At 42.9% G+C, this 14759-nt stretch overlaps 1 protein-coding gene across 2 annotated transcripts in view; it reads left to right on the top strand.

The window, feature by feature from the left end:
- Positions 1-14759, top strand: part of KCNAB1 (potassium voltage-gated channel subfamily A regulatory beta subunit 1) — a 378602-nt gene that overhangs the window by 352491 nt on the left and 11352 nt on the right. For both annotated transcript variants that reach the window (XM_064585977.1, XM_045903492.2), the window contains 4 exons: positions 3209-3294; positions 3969-4089; positions 6101-6195; positions 14151-14271. In XM_064585977.1, coding sequence (XP_064442047.1) covers positions 3209-3294; positions 3969-4089; positions 6101-6195; positions 14151-14271 — 423 coding nt within the window. The remainder of the gene's footprint in view (positions 1-3208; positions 3295-3968; positions 4090-6100; positions 6196-14150; positions 14272-14759) is intronic.

Here is a 14759-nt window from a genome sequence, read left to right as displayed (position 1 = left end):
CAACTCCCTCTTTTTAAATCACTCCCAATGGCATACAGGCTTATTTTTATGTCTCCCATCTTTAAAATAAAACTCTCCTTTGGCCCTAAGTACCCCTTCAGCTACTGCGCCATTTGTCTGCTCCATTCACTTCCAAACTTGGGAAGAGTCTACTCAGGTTGTGTCTAAAGCCCGTCCCCCCCACGGCCACCCCCTTCTCCCATCTGCTCGCACCCGGCTGTCGTCCCATGGCACCACTGACACTGAAACGGCTCTCTTCATGGCCTGCAAGGACCTCCCTGGCATGTGCCAAAGCCAGCGGACACTGCGTTGTACCCTCTGATCTGAATGCTCAGAGTGTTCCACTCTGTGGGCACCGCTCCTTCTCCAAGCACTCTCTGCTCTTGATTCTGCAACATCCCATGACCTGGCTTCCTTCCTGCTCCTCTGGCCACGGATAAACCAGAACCTTGCCATGTGCTCTCTCTGACTCCTGGGCTGGCTTGTAGAACCTTTTCTGTGTCCTCGGCAGACTCCCCTTACATAGTCTCATCTGCTGCTGTGAATTTCAAGACAACTAATAGACTGATCGGTGATAAATATGTCATCTCCAGCCTGGGTTGCTGACCATGACATTCGTCCACTGCTTTCTACTCAACATCTCCCCCTTAGTATCTTGCAGGCATCTCCATTCGTCGCACATTCAAAGAGGAACCCTTGATTTTTCTCCCCAAACCTGTTGCTCCCTCAGTTTCCTCAACCCTGTAAATGGCCAGATATCTGGGAGATTGTCTTGATTCCTTCCTTTTCCTCACTTGCTACATTCAGTCCATCCTCAAGCCTGGTGGATTCTACCAAAATACATTTTGAATCCATCCGTATCTGTCTGTCTTTACTACCACCACTCTCATCTCCTGCCTGGAATACTACGATTCCTTCCTAAAGTTCTTCCTGCTCCCTCCAGCCCTCCCCCTCCCAACTGATTCCCTACGGCTGAGTCAGAAAGAGTGTTATAAAATGTAAACTACATCCTCTTGTTGCCTTCCCACTAAACTTTGAATAACATACAAACAACATGGTTTGCCCTCTGCCAACTGTACCTTCTACCCCCATCCTCCTTCCTCACTCATCTCCTGCCACAATGGGCTGCCTTCTGATTGCCAGAACTCACTAAGCCCTGTCCTGTACATGCTGTTCCATCTGCCTAGAATGAATGCTCTTTCCTTGTTCTTCACACGGCTGGCTCCTTTATTCTTGATGCCTAAACATTACTCCTCAGGGAGATCTTCCTTGACCTCATTCCTTATCTCAGACCCTGTTTGTTTTCTTCACAACACTTCACATTTTGTAATTACTTCCTTGTGTACATCCTCATCTCCCCCTTTCAACTCCCTGAGCCCAGAAGCTCCGTATTTGTTTTGCTCACAGATGAACCCAGCAACTGGCATAGTCCCTGGCAAATACTAGGTTTTTAGTATGTGAGTGTTGAATAAGTGAATGAAGGTACAGAAAGAGCCACAACCGCCATTTCATCTTAACTGCTCTTGTCAAAGCCTCAGTGCCGACCAGCCACTCAACTGTCCAGTGCTCATCTTACTGATTGCAGAATAGAGACAGGGCAGGGGGTCGGGGGGCTCGGGTTCCATTTATTCTCTGTTAACCTCACCAGCGGTTACCAGCATGTTTGATTGACCACAATAACCCCAGCATCTAGCGCAGCAGACACTTAATAAATACTGCTGATGGAATGGACTCCTTAGCTCTGAATGAAACACGGTGTGAAGGGAAGGGGGCTGGTGTGACCATGGAGGGGTCCAAACAGAGCGAGTGCTTCTGGGAAGAGGTTTAAATAATGGCTCTCTACTTCCAGAAATGTTCTACTTCCATAGGCACTCATTTCCAGTTGTATGATAAAAGGAAAATGTTTCATAGAACTTTTCTGTATCTCATTCGCTTTATTAAGGGAAAAGGAACTTGTAGTTTTAGTTGCGGAGGAATAGCCTGATATTTGGGAGTCTTTCTCCAAGAAAGAAAAATATTTTTCTTAAAAGCCAAATTCTACCTCTGTTGAGTAGATAATGGTGAGGAAAAGCGTTCCTATCTTCCAAACAAAGAAACCAAGGGCAATTTAAAAGCCAAGTAAGCAAGGAAGCCAAGTCCCTAACCCTGGCTGTCTCACTCTATATCCTGTCACCTACCAATTTAGATAGTGCTTGCTCGTGAGAAATAAGAATACATCCACCTCAACTCAACTTTGAGACAAGGATTTGATTTTTCTGAAGGACATGTACCCTACAGGTATTAGTAGGACACAGAGAAGTCTGAGGCCTGCAACCCCTTGAAAATGTCAAACGACCCGGCATCTTGGGTATTTGACCTGATTTGTGGAAGAAATCCAGCCATGCCTTTGACTTTTCACGCCACTGAACTTGAGGCTCTCCATGCTCTCTGGTTTTGTATCACATCTAGCTGGTGCCAAGAGGATTAGCTCAACTCCAGCTCTCCGTGGAAAGGATTCATTCTCCTGTTTAGGCAATGTGATGTCAAGCTGAAAGAAGCTGATGAGCAAACTCCATGGGGCCATAAAGCAGCCCCTGATGAAGTGCATTACATGGATGTCTCAGAATAAAGTTTAGTTCGAAGTGGTCAAGGACAGGGTGTGCCATTGTGGGCTGGGAGCCACTGTGGCTCAGCTGTTTGTGCAGCATTTAATATGTTTATCTTTCTGCTAAACATATTGTTGTTGAGTCATCTCTATTACACAGACACCCTGTGTGAGGCCCAGCTCTGCAAATTCAACACACAAAGAGAGGCCTTCTATCATCAGTGACCTTACGTTCTACAAAGTCAAAATCAATGCTTCCTCTTACTTCTCACTTTAGTAAGGTACCCAGGCTTTGAGAAAGGTTAATCATATGTTCTTTTACAGGGCAGCAACCATGAAGTAATAAAAGTAAAGGAAGAACTTAAAGTTGTCATTATGTCTTTAGTATCATTTAGTAGTAGTGCTGCAAACTGAAAATGGAAAGTCAGTTTACCCAAAAGTACCAGCAGCCTCCAAACTATCAATATTTCATGTTAGACTATTATGTAGTCACCAATGTCAAAGTAATTATATTAATAAGACAAATAATTGCATTAAACTTCTAAGCTTTGGGCAGGGAAAAAAAAAGATCACATAACTCTGAAAAGTAGAGAAACTAATTAAATACTGTTTGGCCTTCTATAGAAATTGTTCGAGCCATGACACATGTGATAAACCAAGGAATGGCGATGTATTGGGGGACCTCGCGGTGGAGTGCTATGGAGATCATGGTAATTTCATTTCTGTTCTCAAATGGCCGTTAAATACTTTATTATTGTTTTTCAGATACTATGTGTAAATTATAAGACCTTTTGCAAATTTTCCTAATAATCACCATGACACTAGAATGCTATGATCAATTCTGTCATTCCAGAGATAGATACGGGGGCTGGATCTCATCAGCTCAGAATACAACAGGGAAGGTGCAGGTCTCTAGCAGGAATCATATTCTTGCATGTTCTTCGGTGACAAGAGGATACAATGAATTTCCCAGCTAATGAGATACATGAACAAAATAGTCTGGCTTCCTTTTTTAAAAACTGTATTAAATAACTATACTGTTTATAACACACTAATGACACATCATTTGTATATGTTAGTCTGAGTTTTATTTCTTTAGGAATAAAAATTATGGATTTGTCATGGGCTATTATGGTTCTCATGTTGACTAATTTGCCCTGGACTTTACTCAATCCAGACCCTCCCAAAGAATAATAAGGATTTCCTGTGTTTGATATTTCTCTTAGTGAGATTGATGGTCACAACTTTGCTTATTATTTGCCATCCTACATGTTTCTTGGTTTGTACTGATTTCATTGAAACGAAGTTTTCTCATGCACATGAATCATAGAGCAGCCTTATTTCTCATGAGTATAAATTCAGTTACAATCTTATTTCTTCCTAGGAAGCCTATTCTGTAGCAAGGCAGTTCAATATGATCCCACCGGTCTGTGAACAAGCTGAGTACCATCTTTTTCAGAGAGAGAAAGTGGAGGTTCAGCTACCAGAGCTCTACCATAAAATAGGTAATCTTCACAATCAAATTTACTGATTACTTTTAACAATAGGAGTATCAGTGATCCAGAAACAAGTGTTACCAAAATGCTTTCCTTAATGTTCCTAACTAACAGAGAGATTGTGAGAACTATCCATTTCTGACTACAGAATAATCAAATGTGCCTACAGGGTAGTCTGTAGGGTATTACTGATGAAATCCAAGCAGTTGTAAATTGTGACTGGTGTACAAGCTGTACTCAGGAGGTGTTCGAAAATGCGTGTAGAAAGAAGGGTAGAAACGATGAGTAAACTCATTTTTTTCTGTAGGGTGCTTCTCTAACCAAGCATGCGTCTTTGAGTAGATTATAACTGTCTTTCCAAAGACAATTATGGATCTATACATCTATATCTTCTACTCTGTGCCTGGAACTAAGCTAGACATGGGGAGTTTAAGACTGCCTGACTCGGGGATGCGGAGAAAGGGGAGCCTCCTACACTGTTGGTGGGAATGCAAGCTGGTGCAGCCACTCTGGAAAACAGTATGGAGGTTCCTCAAAAAGTTGAAAATAGAGCTACCCTATGACCCAGCAATTGCACTACTGGGTATTTATCCCAAAGATACAAAAGTAGGGATCCGAAAGGGTACGTGCACCCCAATGTTTATAGCAGCAATGTCCATAATAGCCAAACTGTGGAAAGAGCCAAGATGTCCATCGACAGATGAATGGATAAAGAAGATGTGGTGTGTGTGTATGTATGTGTATATATATACACATACATACATACATACATACATACACAATGGAATATTATGCAGCCATCAAAAGGAATGAGATCTTGCCATTTGCAACAACGTGGATGGAACTGAAAGGTATTATGTTGAGTGAAATAAGTCAAACAGAGAAAGACATGTATCATATGATCTCACTGATATGAGGAATTCTTAATTGCAGGAAACAAACTGAGGGTTGCTGGAGTGGGGGGTGGGGTGGGAGGGATGGGGTGGTGTTATGCGACAGTCTGTCTGAGGGAGATAATGAAGCATGATTTTTAGAAAAAAAAAAGACTGCCTGACAGGCCTAGCACTACATGTCTGTGTAGGTAGATGTAATAATTTCAAAGAAAGGAAAGAAATGTATGTATGTATATGTGTATATATATATACACACACACACATATATGTGTGTGTATGTATATGTGTGTGTATATATACATTCTTATGTATATAACATATACATAAGAATTTTGGACATACAAAAAACATGAATAAGCCACATTTTCAGCCTCATGTATCACAACAGTGTCCAGAGATAACTTTCTTCCTAAAAAATAGAGGTTCCTAAGAAATAGAGCAGGAAAATGCTGAGTAAGGAGAAAAAAGATTACAAAAGCCAACAGCAGTAACCCTCATAATTGCTGGCACTGGCTATATGTTTCCTCTGCGGTAGGCACGGTGCCGCTATGAACCAAGCTCTAAATAGGCACTCAGGGGACGAGTGGAACACTGGAGCGTTCGCCTGTGCAAGTCAGTGTTTGTCTCTGAGTATAAAAAGAAACATCCATTTTGGACATCAGCAAATTAAGAGTGAGCCACATTTTTAGGCTTGTTTGGCTTGAAAACAAGGCCCGCTCCGTATAACTGACAGTACATGTTCAATTGATTCATAAAAATGAAGCACAACCTATAAATAACTCAATTTTAGGGGCGCCTGGGTGGCTCAGTCGGTTAAGCGTCTGTCTTCAGCTCGGGTCATGATCCCAGGGTCCTGGGATGGAGCAGGGTCCCTGCTCAGCGGGGAGCCTGCTTCTCCTTCTGCCCCTCCCCACCACTCGTGATCTCTCTTTTCTCTCTCTCTCTCTCAAATAAATAAATTGTTTTTTATATTAAATAAATAAATATTAATGAAAAGACATCTGCTGGTATTAACTTACTTATCTGACTAGCCGTTTTCCTGTAACTAACCAAGTCCTATTTTAAACACTCCCACACTTTTAATCTCCCTTTGCACAAGCAACTTACTCAGTTTTTTTCTTCTGTAGGAGTTGGAGCAATGACATGGTCTCCACTTGCCTGTGGAATCATCTCAGGAAAATATGGAAATGGAGTGCCTGAGAGTTCTAGGGCTTCACTGAAGGTATTTTCCCCCACTTCTAGAAAAGCGTCTGGGGATGGGAGAGAGGGACGGAAGAAGACTGAACAGGACAGCTCCACAGCAGCCTGTGCTTCCTGGCTCAGGCAGTGCGCGGCTTGGCCAGTGTCCTCAGGCAGGCTCCCTCAAGCCCCCAGGAGACCTCTGCTCCGGGCCGGCATCAGTCAGCAGCCATGTCTGTCCGCACAGAAAATTCTCCTCCTCTGGGGCCTGGGGGGAAATGCCCAGTGCCCTGGTTAGGTTTATAGGGCTCAAATCCCTACCGTTATTTATTCTTATGTTAAAGAAGGCATTTCATCCCTCCCTGGAAATTGATGAAATGTAAAATCCCTTTCCTTTATGAGAGGATCTATTTTTACTTTTCTTGACAAAACAATTGGGGTAAACCAACTGTAGCTGAGTGGGGCTCGAGGTGGATTGATGTTGTTTACTGTGTGGGGGTGTGGGGTAAGAGGGAGGGTTCGGGAAGCAAGATACATAGCCAGGCAAGCCTGTCACCCAGGCTCAAGGCTGGTGTTTTTCGCAGAGATCAACTGGCCACGTAGTCTTACAGTTTAAATTCTTCTCTGAAGCATAAAGATATTTGACATCACTGACATAAAATAACTTCCATTCAGAACATCTTGATGATTAATTTATTTGAGAGTACTCCAGACAGCCCTCATTAACAACCTGTTTTTAAAAACTTGAGACAATGTGTAATAACATTAGAATCATAAATGGTAATGTCAAGGGAGAGAGAATATTGGCATTTTTAAAATTCAGACATGGCAGAGGCCCCTAAGAAGTAGAAGTCTGACACAACCTCTTGCTTCCATAAGCACAAAGTTAGCTGAAGGACAGCCCAAGTTAGGCCCAAACCACCAACCCTGTAATCAACTTGCTGGGACGACTGCATGCTTCGCTAATCAGAACCGTCTCAAGGCTCTAGGTCTCCCACTCTTTCTGCTTGTTACAGTTGACCTATTAGTTTGTTGTCTAAAATAATATAAATATCTCCTAAAGCATGGTGACATGCCTATTTCTAGCTTGGCATTATCACAAAATATAATTATCTTAGAATATTAATTGTGGTCTTGCTTCTGAAAATTGTGCATTGTTCTGAACCCAGTTTAAATAAGTTAGCAAGGAAAAACTAAAAGCATCTTAGGGAAGAAGGTATGAACGGCGAAAGGCAAAAAGAGCAAAGAAGAAAGGGAAGCACTGAAAATTGCGATTTTACTGAGCATCTACTCCGTGCCAAGCATTGGGCTAAGCATTTTTATTCATCTCCTTTAATCCACACAAAGATAAATGGATACAGATGACTCTTAATCAGGTGTAGCTAAGCATGTTGCCTTACATTCTTTCAGAGACTTTTTTTTTAAGACTATTTATTTGAGAGAGGGTGAGAGAGCATGCATGCGCACACAAGCACAAGCACACAGAAGAGGCAGAAGCAGACTCCCTGCTGAGGAGGGAGCCTGATGTGGGACTCGATCCTAGGACCCCCGGGATCATGACCTGAGCTGAAGGCAGACACTTAACTGACTGAGCCACCCAGGCGCCCCCGTCAGAGATGTTTTTAAAAACTCAAAGTACTTCCACATGTGCTGAGTAGTGACTATCCTTATAAGAGGGTAAACCTTTCCAGATGTAGAAACTGAGCACAAAGAGGTCAAATAATAATCCAAGAGCATAAACTCATAATAGAGAGAGTTTATACTAGAACTCAGGTTTCCTGGCTCTGTTTATCTCCCCCAAAGACATTTTTGTCTCCCTGCAAACCCAGGTTTCTAATGGAGGAAGAAGTAGCCGTACTGTATTTGGAGTGTAAGATTGGCTGACCTCCATCATTATTTGGAAAAAGCTTACAAACAGCTAAAAAAAAAAATTTCACAAATGCATTAACAAAAAGAGAAAGTAAAAAAATAATAATAAAATAAGGAGATACAAAATACTTGAAGGTGGCTAAGTCCAAAAGCAACTCAAAAATATTTCTATTGTTGACTTTGATAAAGTCAACATCTATTGAAACATCCTTAACAATAAACATGAAGGGCTCTCAACAGGTTAAAGGCCTCTTTCTGATCACAAAGCAGCTTCTTTAGAGCTCCATAGACTCTCAAGCCTTCCTAAATCATTAGCCCCCAGTGTTTTCCATACTAATATATGTGCACTTGGAAATGCCACTTATGGGGCACCTGGCTGGCTCAGTTAGTAGAGGATGCAGCTCTTGGTCTCAAAGTCGTGAGTTCGAACCCCATACTGGGCATGGAGTCAACTTAAAATGAAAAATAAAATTGCTTTAAAAAAAAGGGGAAACTTGAATAGAGTAACTGGAACAAACAAACAAAAAATTAAAGATTGAATGCTAGGCAAGAAGATAAATAAGTTAGCAGCTTTTACCTACCCCTACCCCAAACAGAATAAATGGCTGGTGTTTCACATTAGCTAGTCTAAGTTATACCAATAAAACAGACACTGACATTTCATGCTGTTGTAAGTACTGAACTTGTATTTGAAAGAGAACGCAGTGTGAAAAATACCTATCTGGTGGGGGTCTTTTAGAAAGTAACACAACCTGGGGGTTTTCTGGAAGGCTGCATCTGGTCCGCTGCTCTAACAGTGACTTCTAAAATCTTTTGTCACCACCTCGTCTTCACTGCTCAGCTGTACACTACCACTTCCTCACGTGGCTGTTAGACATCTCCCGTGGGCATTAGTCATGCCTAGTGGAATCTGTCATCACCCCCCAGAACTTACCCTTCCTTCATGGTTAACCGTGCCTCCACCCTCCATCTGGCCATCCCAGTCAGAAGCCAAGGGTTATGTCAGACTGCCCCCTCTCCTCCCTCACTCTTGTCTAGTGGGGCCCCCACTCCTCCAGGCCACTTCCTGACCATGGCCCATCCCTGCACAGCCCTTGTTCAGTTCAGACCATCATCATTTCTTCCCTGCTTTGCTGCAGTAACCTCCTGTCTGCATTCCCTAATTTTTTTCCCCCTTTTGTCAACTACCCATCACTGCAACCAATTATCTTTCTGAGAGACTAATCTGACCATATCATAACCCTGCTTAAAGTCTGTTACTCACTTCCCAGTCATTGCTTATAGGACAAAACCCAAAACCCACAGAAAAGCATTCAAGGAAATACCCTTGGGATCTAAGTTGTGCCCACTTTTCCGTTCTTGTCTTTCCCCATGTTACATCACTGTATTGTTCATCCAAAAGCCCTGTACTCTCCTTTGCCTCCCAGAAATGCCCTTCTTTTCATCTTGTGATGGAAGCCCTCATTACTAAAGACAAAGCTTGGCTATCTTCACCTCTATGAAGCCTGTCCTCACTTTATAAAACTGAATTATTTGCATCTTCCTCTATTATTCCATTAACACTTCTTACAGAGTCTTAGAATTCTCCTGTTGCAAGCAAAAGAATTTAATTCAACTAATTTAATCAAAGAAGGGGAACATATAAATACTTGCTGGGAAGGATGGAATGGAGATGGTCTCAGGGTTGACTCCAACCATAGACTTGTACATTGTTAGGACTCTCCATCTCCTCTATTTCTCTCTGAATGTGGATGTTGTCTTCTACTGCAAACGGGTCCTCTCCATGAGGTCAGGAGTGGGAAAACTGCTTTGCAGGTTTACATCCTTACAGACATGTAATGTGAGAGAGTAGAGAGCTAGCTTTCCTTATGACTTCCGTCCAGGGAAGACTGGCCAAACTTGGGTCATGTGCCAACTTGTAAGACCAATGACAGTGACCCAAACAGTAAAGTGCTATGACCACTCCTGTCATGCACCATCAGGAGAGGCATTTTCCATAAGGAGGCAGTACAAACACGGCTTCTGAGGGAGGCACCCCAACTACAAAACAATCCTCAAGCTACCAGACGGTGATTTGTGAATGTCTCTAGGACAGACACTGAAACTCAGGTAGCTCATCACAGAGCCTGGCACATGACAGGTACTCAGTAAATGTTTGTTGAATGGGTGAAATGAGCCATAACGGAAGATCAACAAAGTCTGATCAACGGACCAGGTGTGTGGCTTTTAAATAGACATTTTAAATAGAAATGAAAAGTGCAATAAAATTTACGGGCAGCTCTTTCTTGTTGCTAGCAAAATGCCTTATAGAAAAATCATAAAAATATGTACCCCCTCTGTCAAATGAAAACAGGACGATGCAAACTTAGGTGAATCAAGGTGGGGGAAGAGTGGCAGTTCGAGTACTCTAGGTGTTCACTTTAAGCAACTAAAAGTATTGCACATCACGGTGTAGTTTCAGAAGGAAATTTTTTAGCTTCAGCAGTTTACCTAGAGATTTCAACCTCAATATCAAAAGACTGTGCTGCTCTTTTGAGCCAAAGATTTTGAAGTTTAAATTATAAGAGTCAGTGATCTTGGATGCTAAATTATTCCAAGACAAAGTCCAGAGATGAAACGTGACTTACTCTGTCCATGGCTTTATAGATGCTGCCTGAGTTTCAATCCATTATTAGCAACCAGCCAACTGGAGGCTTCAGGGCCAGTCCCGCAGACTGCTCCCACCCCCAGCATTACCTGTTCAGTGGTCACAGCACTGGGAGATGGCAAATCAATAGGCTTTAGGAAAAATGAGAGAATTTTGTGACTTCTGTATAAAACCAATAGCCCCCTAAACTGTGCAGAAAAGCTCATGTTTTCTTTGGCAAATACTTACGGAGTATCTAGTCAGTGCTGGGCTCTGTGTTGAGTGCTTAGGATACAGGGAAGAAGGCGACAGTCCCCACCTTCAAGGGGTAACTTGGGGACTTATTAGATATGGGAAGGGGTGAATTATGAAACAGTGTGGAATCCACAAGCACTACAGAGTCACACTGGACTGTCCGCAAAGTTGTACTGGAATAAGGAGGGGGTGTCTGTGCTCATCGGAAACATTGAAGAGATCTATTTTTTACCCTGTGGAGCCCTGGTTGCTCAGATTCCTCCCTCACGGTCATACTGGCGGAGGCCCTGCTCTGTGGCAAGCACTGTGTCAGGACCGGAGATGTTGAGATGAACAAGAAGCCTGTCCCTGCCCTCCTCCATTTAGTTAGAAAGAAAGATCAACACGTGAGCAAGTCACTGCAGCAATGGGGTGAGCAGGATAACAGGGTTGGAAGGGAAAAAATCAGCTTTGACTCGTGGAGGACTGCCCAGCCAACAAGCTGGGTGTATTGTCGCACCCAACCACACTCACCACCAATCTTCTTACAAAAAACACTGGTTCGCTTCCATATTTATATTTTAATTAAGCCTCATCTCCTCTCTATGCTAACATTTCCCACTTGCAAAGCAGTTAAAGCTATTTATTTCCAAAAACACTTTTGTTCCCTTTGGTATGAGGAAAAGCAGTATAAATACTATGTGTCTACTTTTTATAAACCTTAGCCTGCTTATGTTTTCCAATGATTAAAGCAACAAGATTTATAGTGTTGAGTGTAGGGAGAGAGTGACTCAATAAATGAATGTCTGATGTTTGTTACTTTTACAAGTCTGTCTCTCAGTATGTTGTATGTGCGCGTGTGTGGACATGCACACACACATACACACAAACTTGTAACTCGACCCTAAGCGTACAAATGCACTCCACATGATAAGGTTTCAAAAATGGAGTTCTGTAAGTGATTGATAAAACAACCATTCCTGGTGGCGCCTGGGTGGCTCAGTCGTTAAGCGTCTGCCTTCAGCTCAGGTCATGATCCCAGGGTCCTGGGATCAAGCCCCGCATCAGGCTCCCTGCTCTGCGGGAAGCCTGCTTCTCCCTCTCCCACTCCCCCTGCTTGTGTTCTCTCTCTCGCTGTGTATCTCTCTCTGTCAAATAAATAAAATCTTTAAAAAAAAAAAAACAACAACAACAACCATTCCTTATGTGTGTGGTATATATTGAAACTTCAAGAACGCTCCTAGTTACAATGAAAAGCAATCATTCAGCGATTGGTTTTCAACCCTTTTATTTTTTCCTTTGAAGAACGCTCAGGGCTACCGGTCCCCTGAAAGGTGTTATGAAACTAAAGTGAGGGCTGGTAACGTTTTAATGTTTCTCCACTAGGACAGGGGAAGTTAAGTTCAGGGGCGCTCTGACCCAGCACACTCTCTACCCAGCACACAGGTCTGGTCAGGGAAGGCTCCAGGGCCCTGATGGCAGTGTTCATTGTCTCAAGGCCCAACTCATTACCCCTAGCACCAGCTGTCGTCTCTGGAAAGGTGCTCCAGGCTACCGTTCGTCCTGGAAGAAGCTGAGGTTTCCCAGAGCTGAAGCTGGGAAGACTCTTGGCCATCTCCCTAAGCAAACTCTCAAGTGAGGAGCCAGACCATACGCCTTTGAGATCTAGAAAGCAAACAGAACTGGGGCAGCTTGCCCTTTCTCTTTTTCACATCTGCAAAATCATTTCAAAAATCATAATAAAACGTAATGTGGTTACCCTTTTTCTTTGGAAATACTGTCTTAGAATGAAGAAAAAAGTACTTAAAAAACAAAAGCAAGCAGCCTTATTGAAATGATGTGGGTGGAGTGTCTGTGATGATTGGCTGCCTTTGGGAAGGTAAAGGTCTGCGGTGACAACTATTTCGCAAACACAGCGGATAAAGTCCACATTGCCACACAGGAGGATGTTTTCTATTATTTTCACTAAAACACATTCTTACAAATATTTGTTACTTTTGGATGTTGCTGCTTAGTGTTTTGTAGAGAACATCCTATTGTCCCTCATTTCTTAATAAGAGCAGAACCTTTGGGGAAGCAAGGCATTGAGAAGTTCTAAAAGATTTGTCTCCTTCTATTTAGGAAGTTAGCTCACTTTATAGGCTACCAATGAGAGTCAGTCTCTTCTCAGAGGTTTTACAGAGAGTTTCCTGTTCTGAGTTTCCTTACCTTTTAAAGTTTCAATCACTATACAAAAGATAATACACTTTTGGGATAGTCTTTATCAACTTCAAAATTTTTAAAATGTACTTGGGTACCTTTTAGTTATGCTTGTCTGCTTTGAGGAAGGAGCTGAGAGAGCTCACAAGAAAGCCCTGCTGTGGGGCACCTGGGTGGCTCAGTGTGTTAAGCGTCTGCCTTCGGCTCAGGTCATGATCCCAGAGCCCTGGGATCGAGCCCCGCAGCGGGCTCCCAGGGAGCCTGCTTCTCCCTCTCCCTCTGCCTGCCGCTCTGCCTACTTGTGCTTGTTCTCTCTCTATTAAAATCTTAACAAGAAAAAGAAAACCCTGCTGTAAGAATAGGAGACTGGCAGGACACCTGGGTGGCTCAGTTGGTTAAGTGGCTGCCTTTGGCTCAGGTCATGATCCCAGGGTCCTGGGATCGAGCCCCACATTGGGCTCCCTGCTCAGCGAGGAGTCTGCTTCTCCCCCTGCCCCTCACCCAGCTCGTGTGTGCTCCCTCTCTCTCAAATAAATACAATCTTAAAAAAAAAAAAAAAAATAGGAGACTAGCAAGAGGGAGAAAGATAATTACAAAAGAATGTTAAGATAATGGCTTTCTTTGAACAGAAAGCTTGGCACCCAGCCTTCACCCAGCAGTACCAGTGCTGTCCAACAGAAAGGAAACCTAACAGACCTTGCTGAAATGTCAGTATTTTTTTTTTTTTTGCTACATTCTAAAGTTGGGCTATTGCAATAAGAAACATCATTTCCTCCACTTAGCAGACTATATATAATTGTATGTCAGGATTTTAGTAACTTCCATGCATGTTGATGGATTTGAATGGTGACTATTAGTCAAAATCAATCTGTCTTGAACCAATAAACAAGGAGTGAGACCATGGGGAACATCTCTTTGCCTAAAAGCACAGGCATCTGGTCACCACAAAACAAAGTTTAGGGAAGAAGATTCAGGAATTCACCATGAGGGCCTCCTATTTTACCGATTTAACAATCTTTGCCTCAAACCCTTACCAGCCATTGACATTTAAATGATCTTCTTCTCCCTAGTGCTACCAGTGGCTGAAGGAAAGAATTGTAAGTGAAGAAGGCCGAAAACAGCAAAACAAACTAAAAGACCTTTCCCCAATTGCTGAGCGTCTGGGATGCACACTACCTCAGCTAGCTGTTGGTAAGAAAATGACCGGGGCGGGGGGGGGGGGGAGGCTTTGCTAGATCACAGAAAATAGTTTTCACATCCCTATCATGATAAAGTATCTAGTGTAAGGGGCAGACTGATCTCTGAAGCATAAGCTCCTGGTTAATATTATCTAAAACAAAGTTTTCAAAGTTCCCTAGAATTTTCTACATGTTAAAACATTTCCTTCTTCTAGCCCTTAGAACGCCGTTTAAATGAGACTAAGTGAAAACACATACATCCCCATGGTGTCTGACATGAGTGGCCCTCAATTGTGTAGTGACATCCATTTCTTCTGGCTTAATTTTCCCTCCCTGTGGAAGCTAAGGTGGGGCTGGTGACAGGCCAGATGCAGGGCTGGGGGTGCCAGGGGCCCAAGGCTACTACCCCCCATGGAAGCCTATCCTAGAGGAGCAGCTTCACTCTGCAACTTCCTGAGGGGCCATGAAAAGTGCTCTAACTGTGGAGTTGAGGAACCATCA

Source organism: Mirounga angustirostris, unplaced genomic scaffold (genome assembly GCF_029215605.1).
Source record: "Mirounga angustirostris isolate CCGP_5_RB_7025 unplaced genomic scaffold, mMirAng1.0.hap1 SCAF_1, whole genome shotgun sequence".
Lineage (NCBI taxonomy): Eukaryota > Metazoa > Chordata > Mammalia > Carnivora > Phocidae > Mirounga > Mirounga angustirostris.
This window is presented reverse-complemented; position numbering and strand designations above follow the sequence as displayed.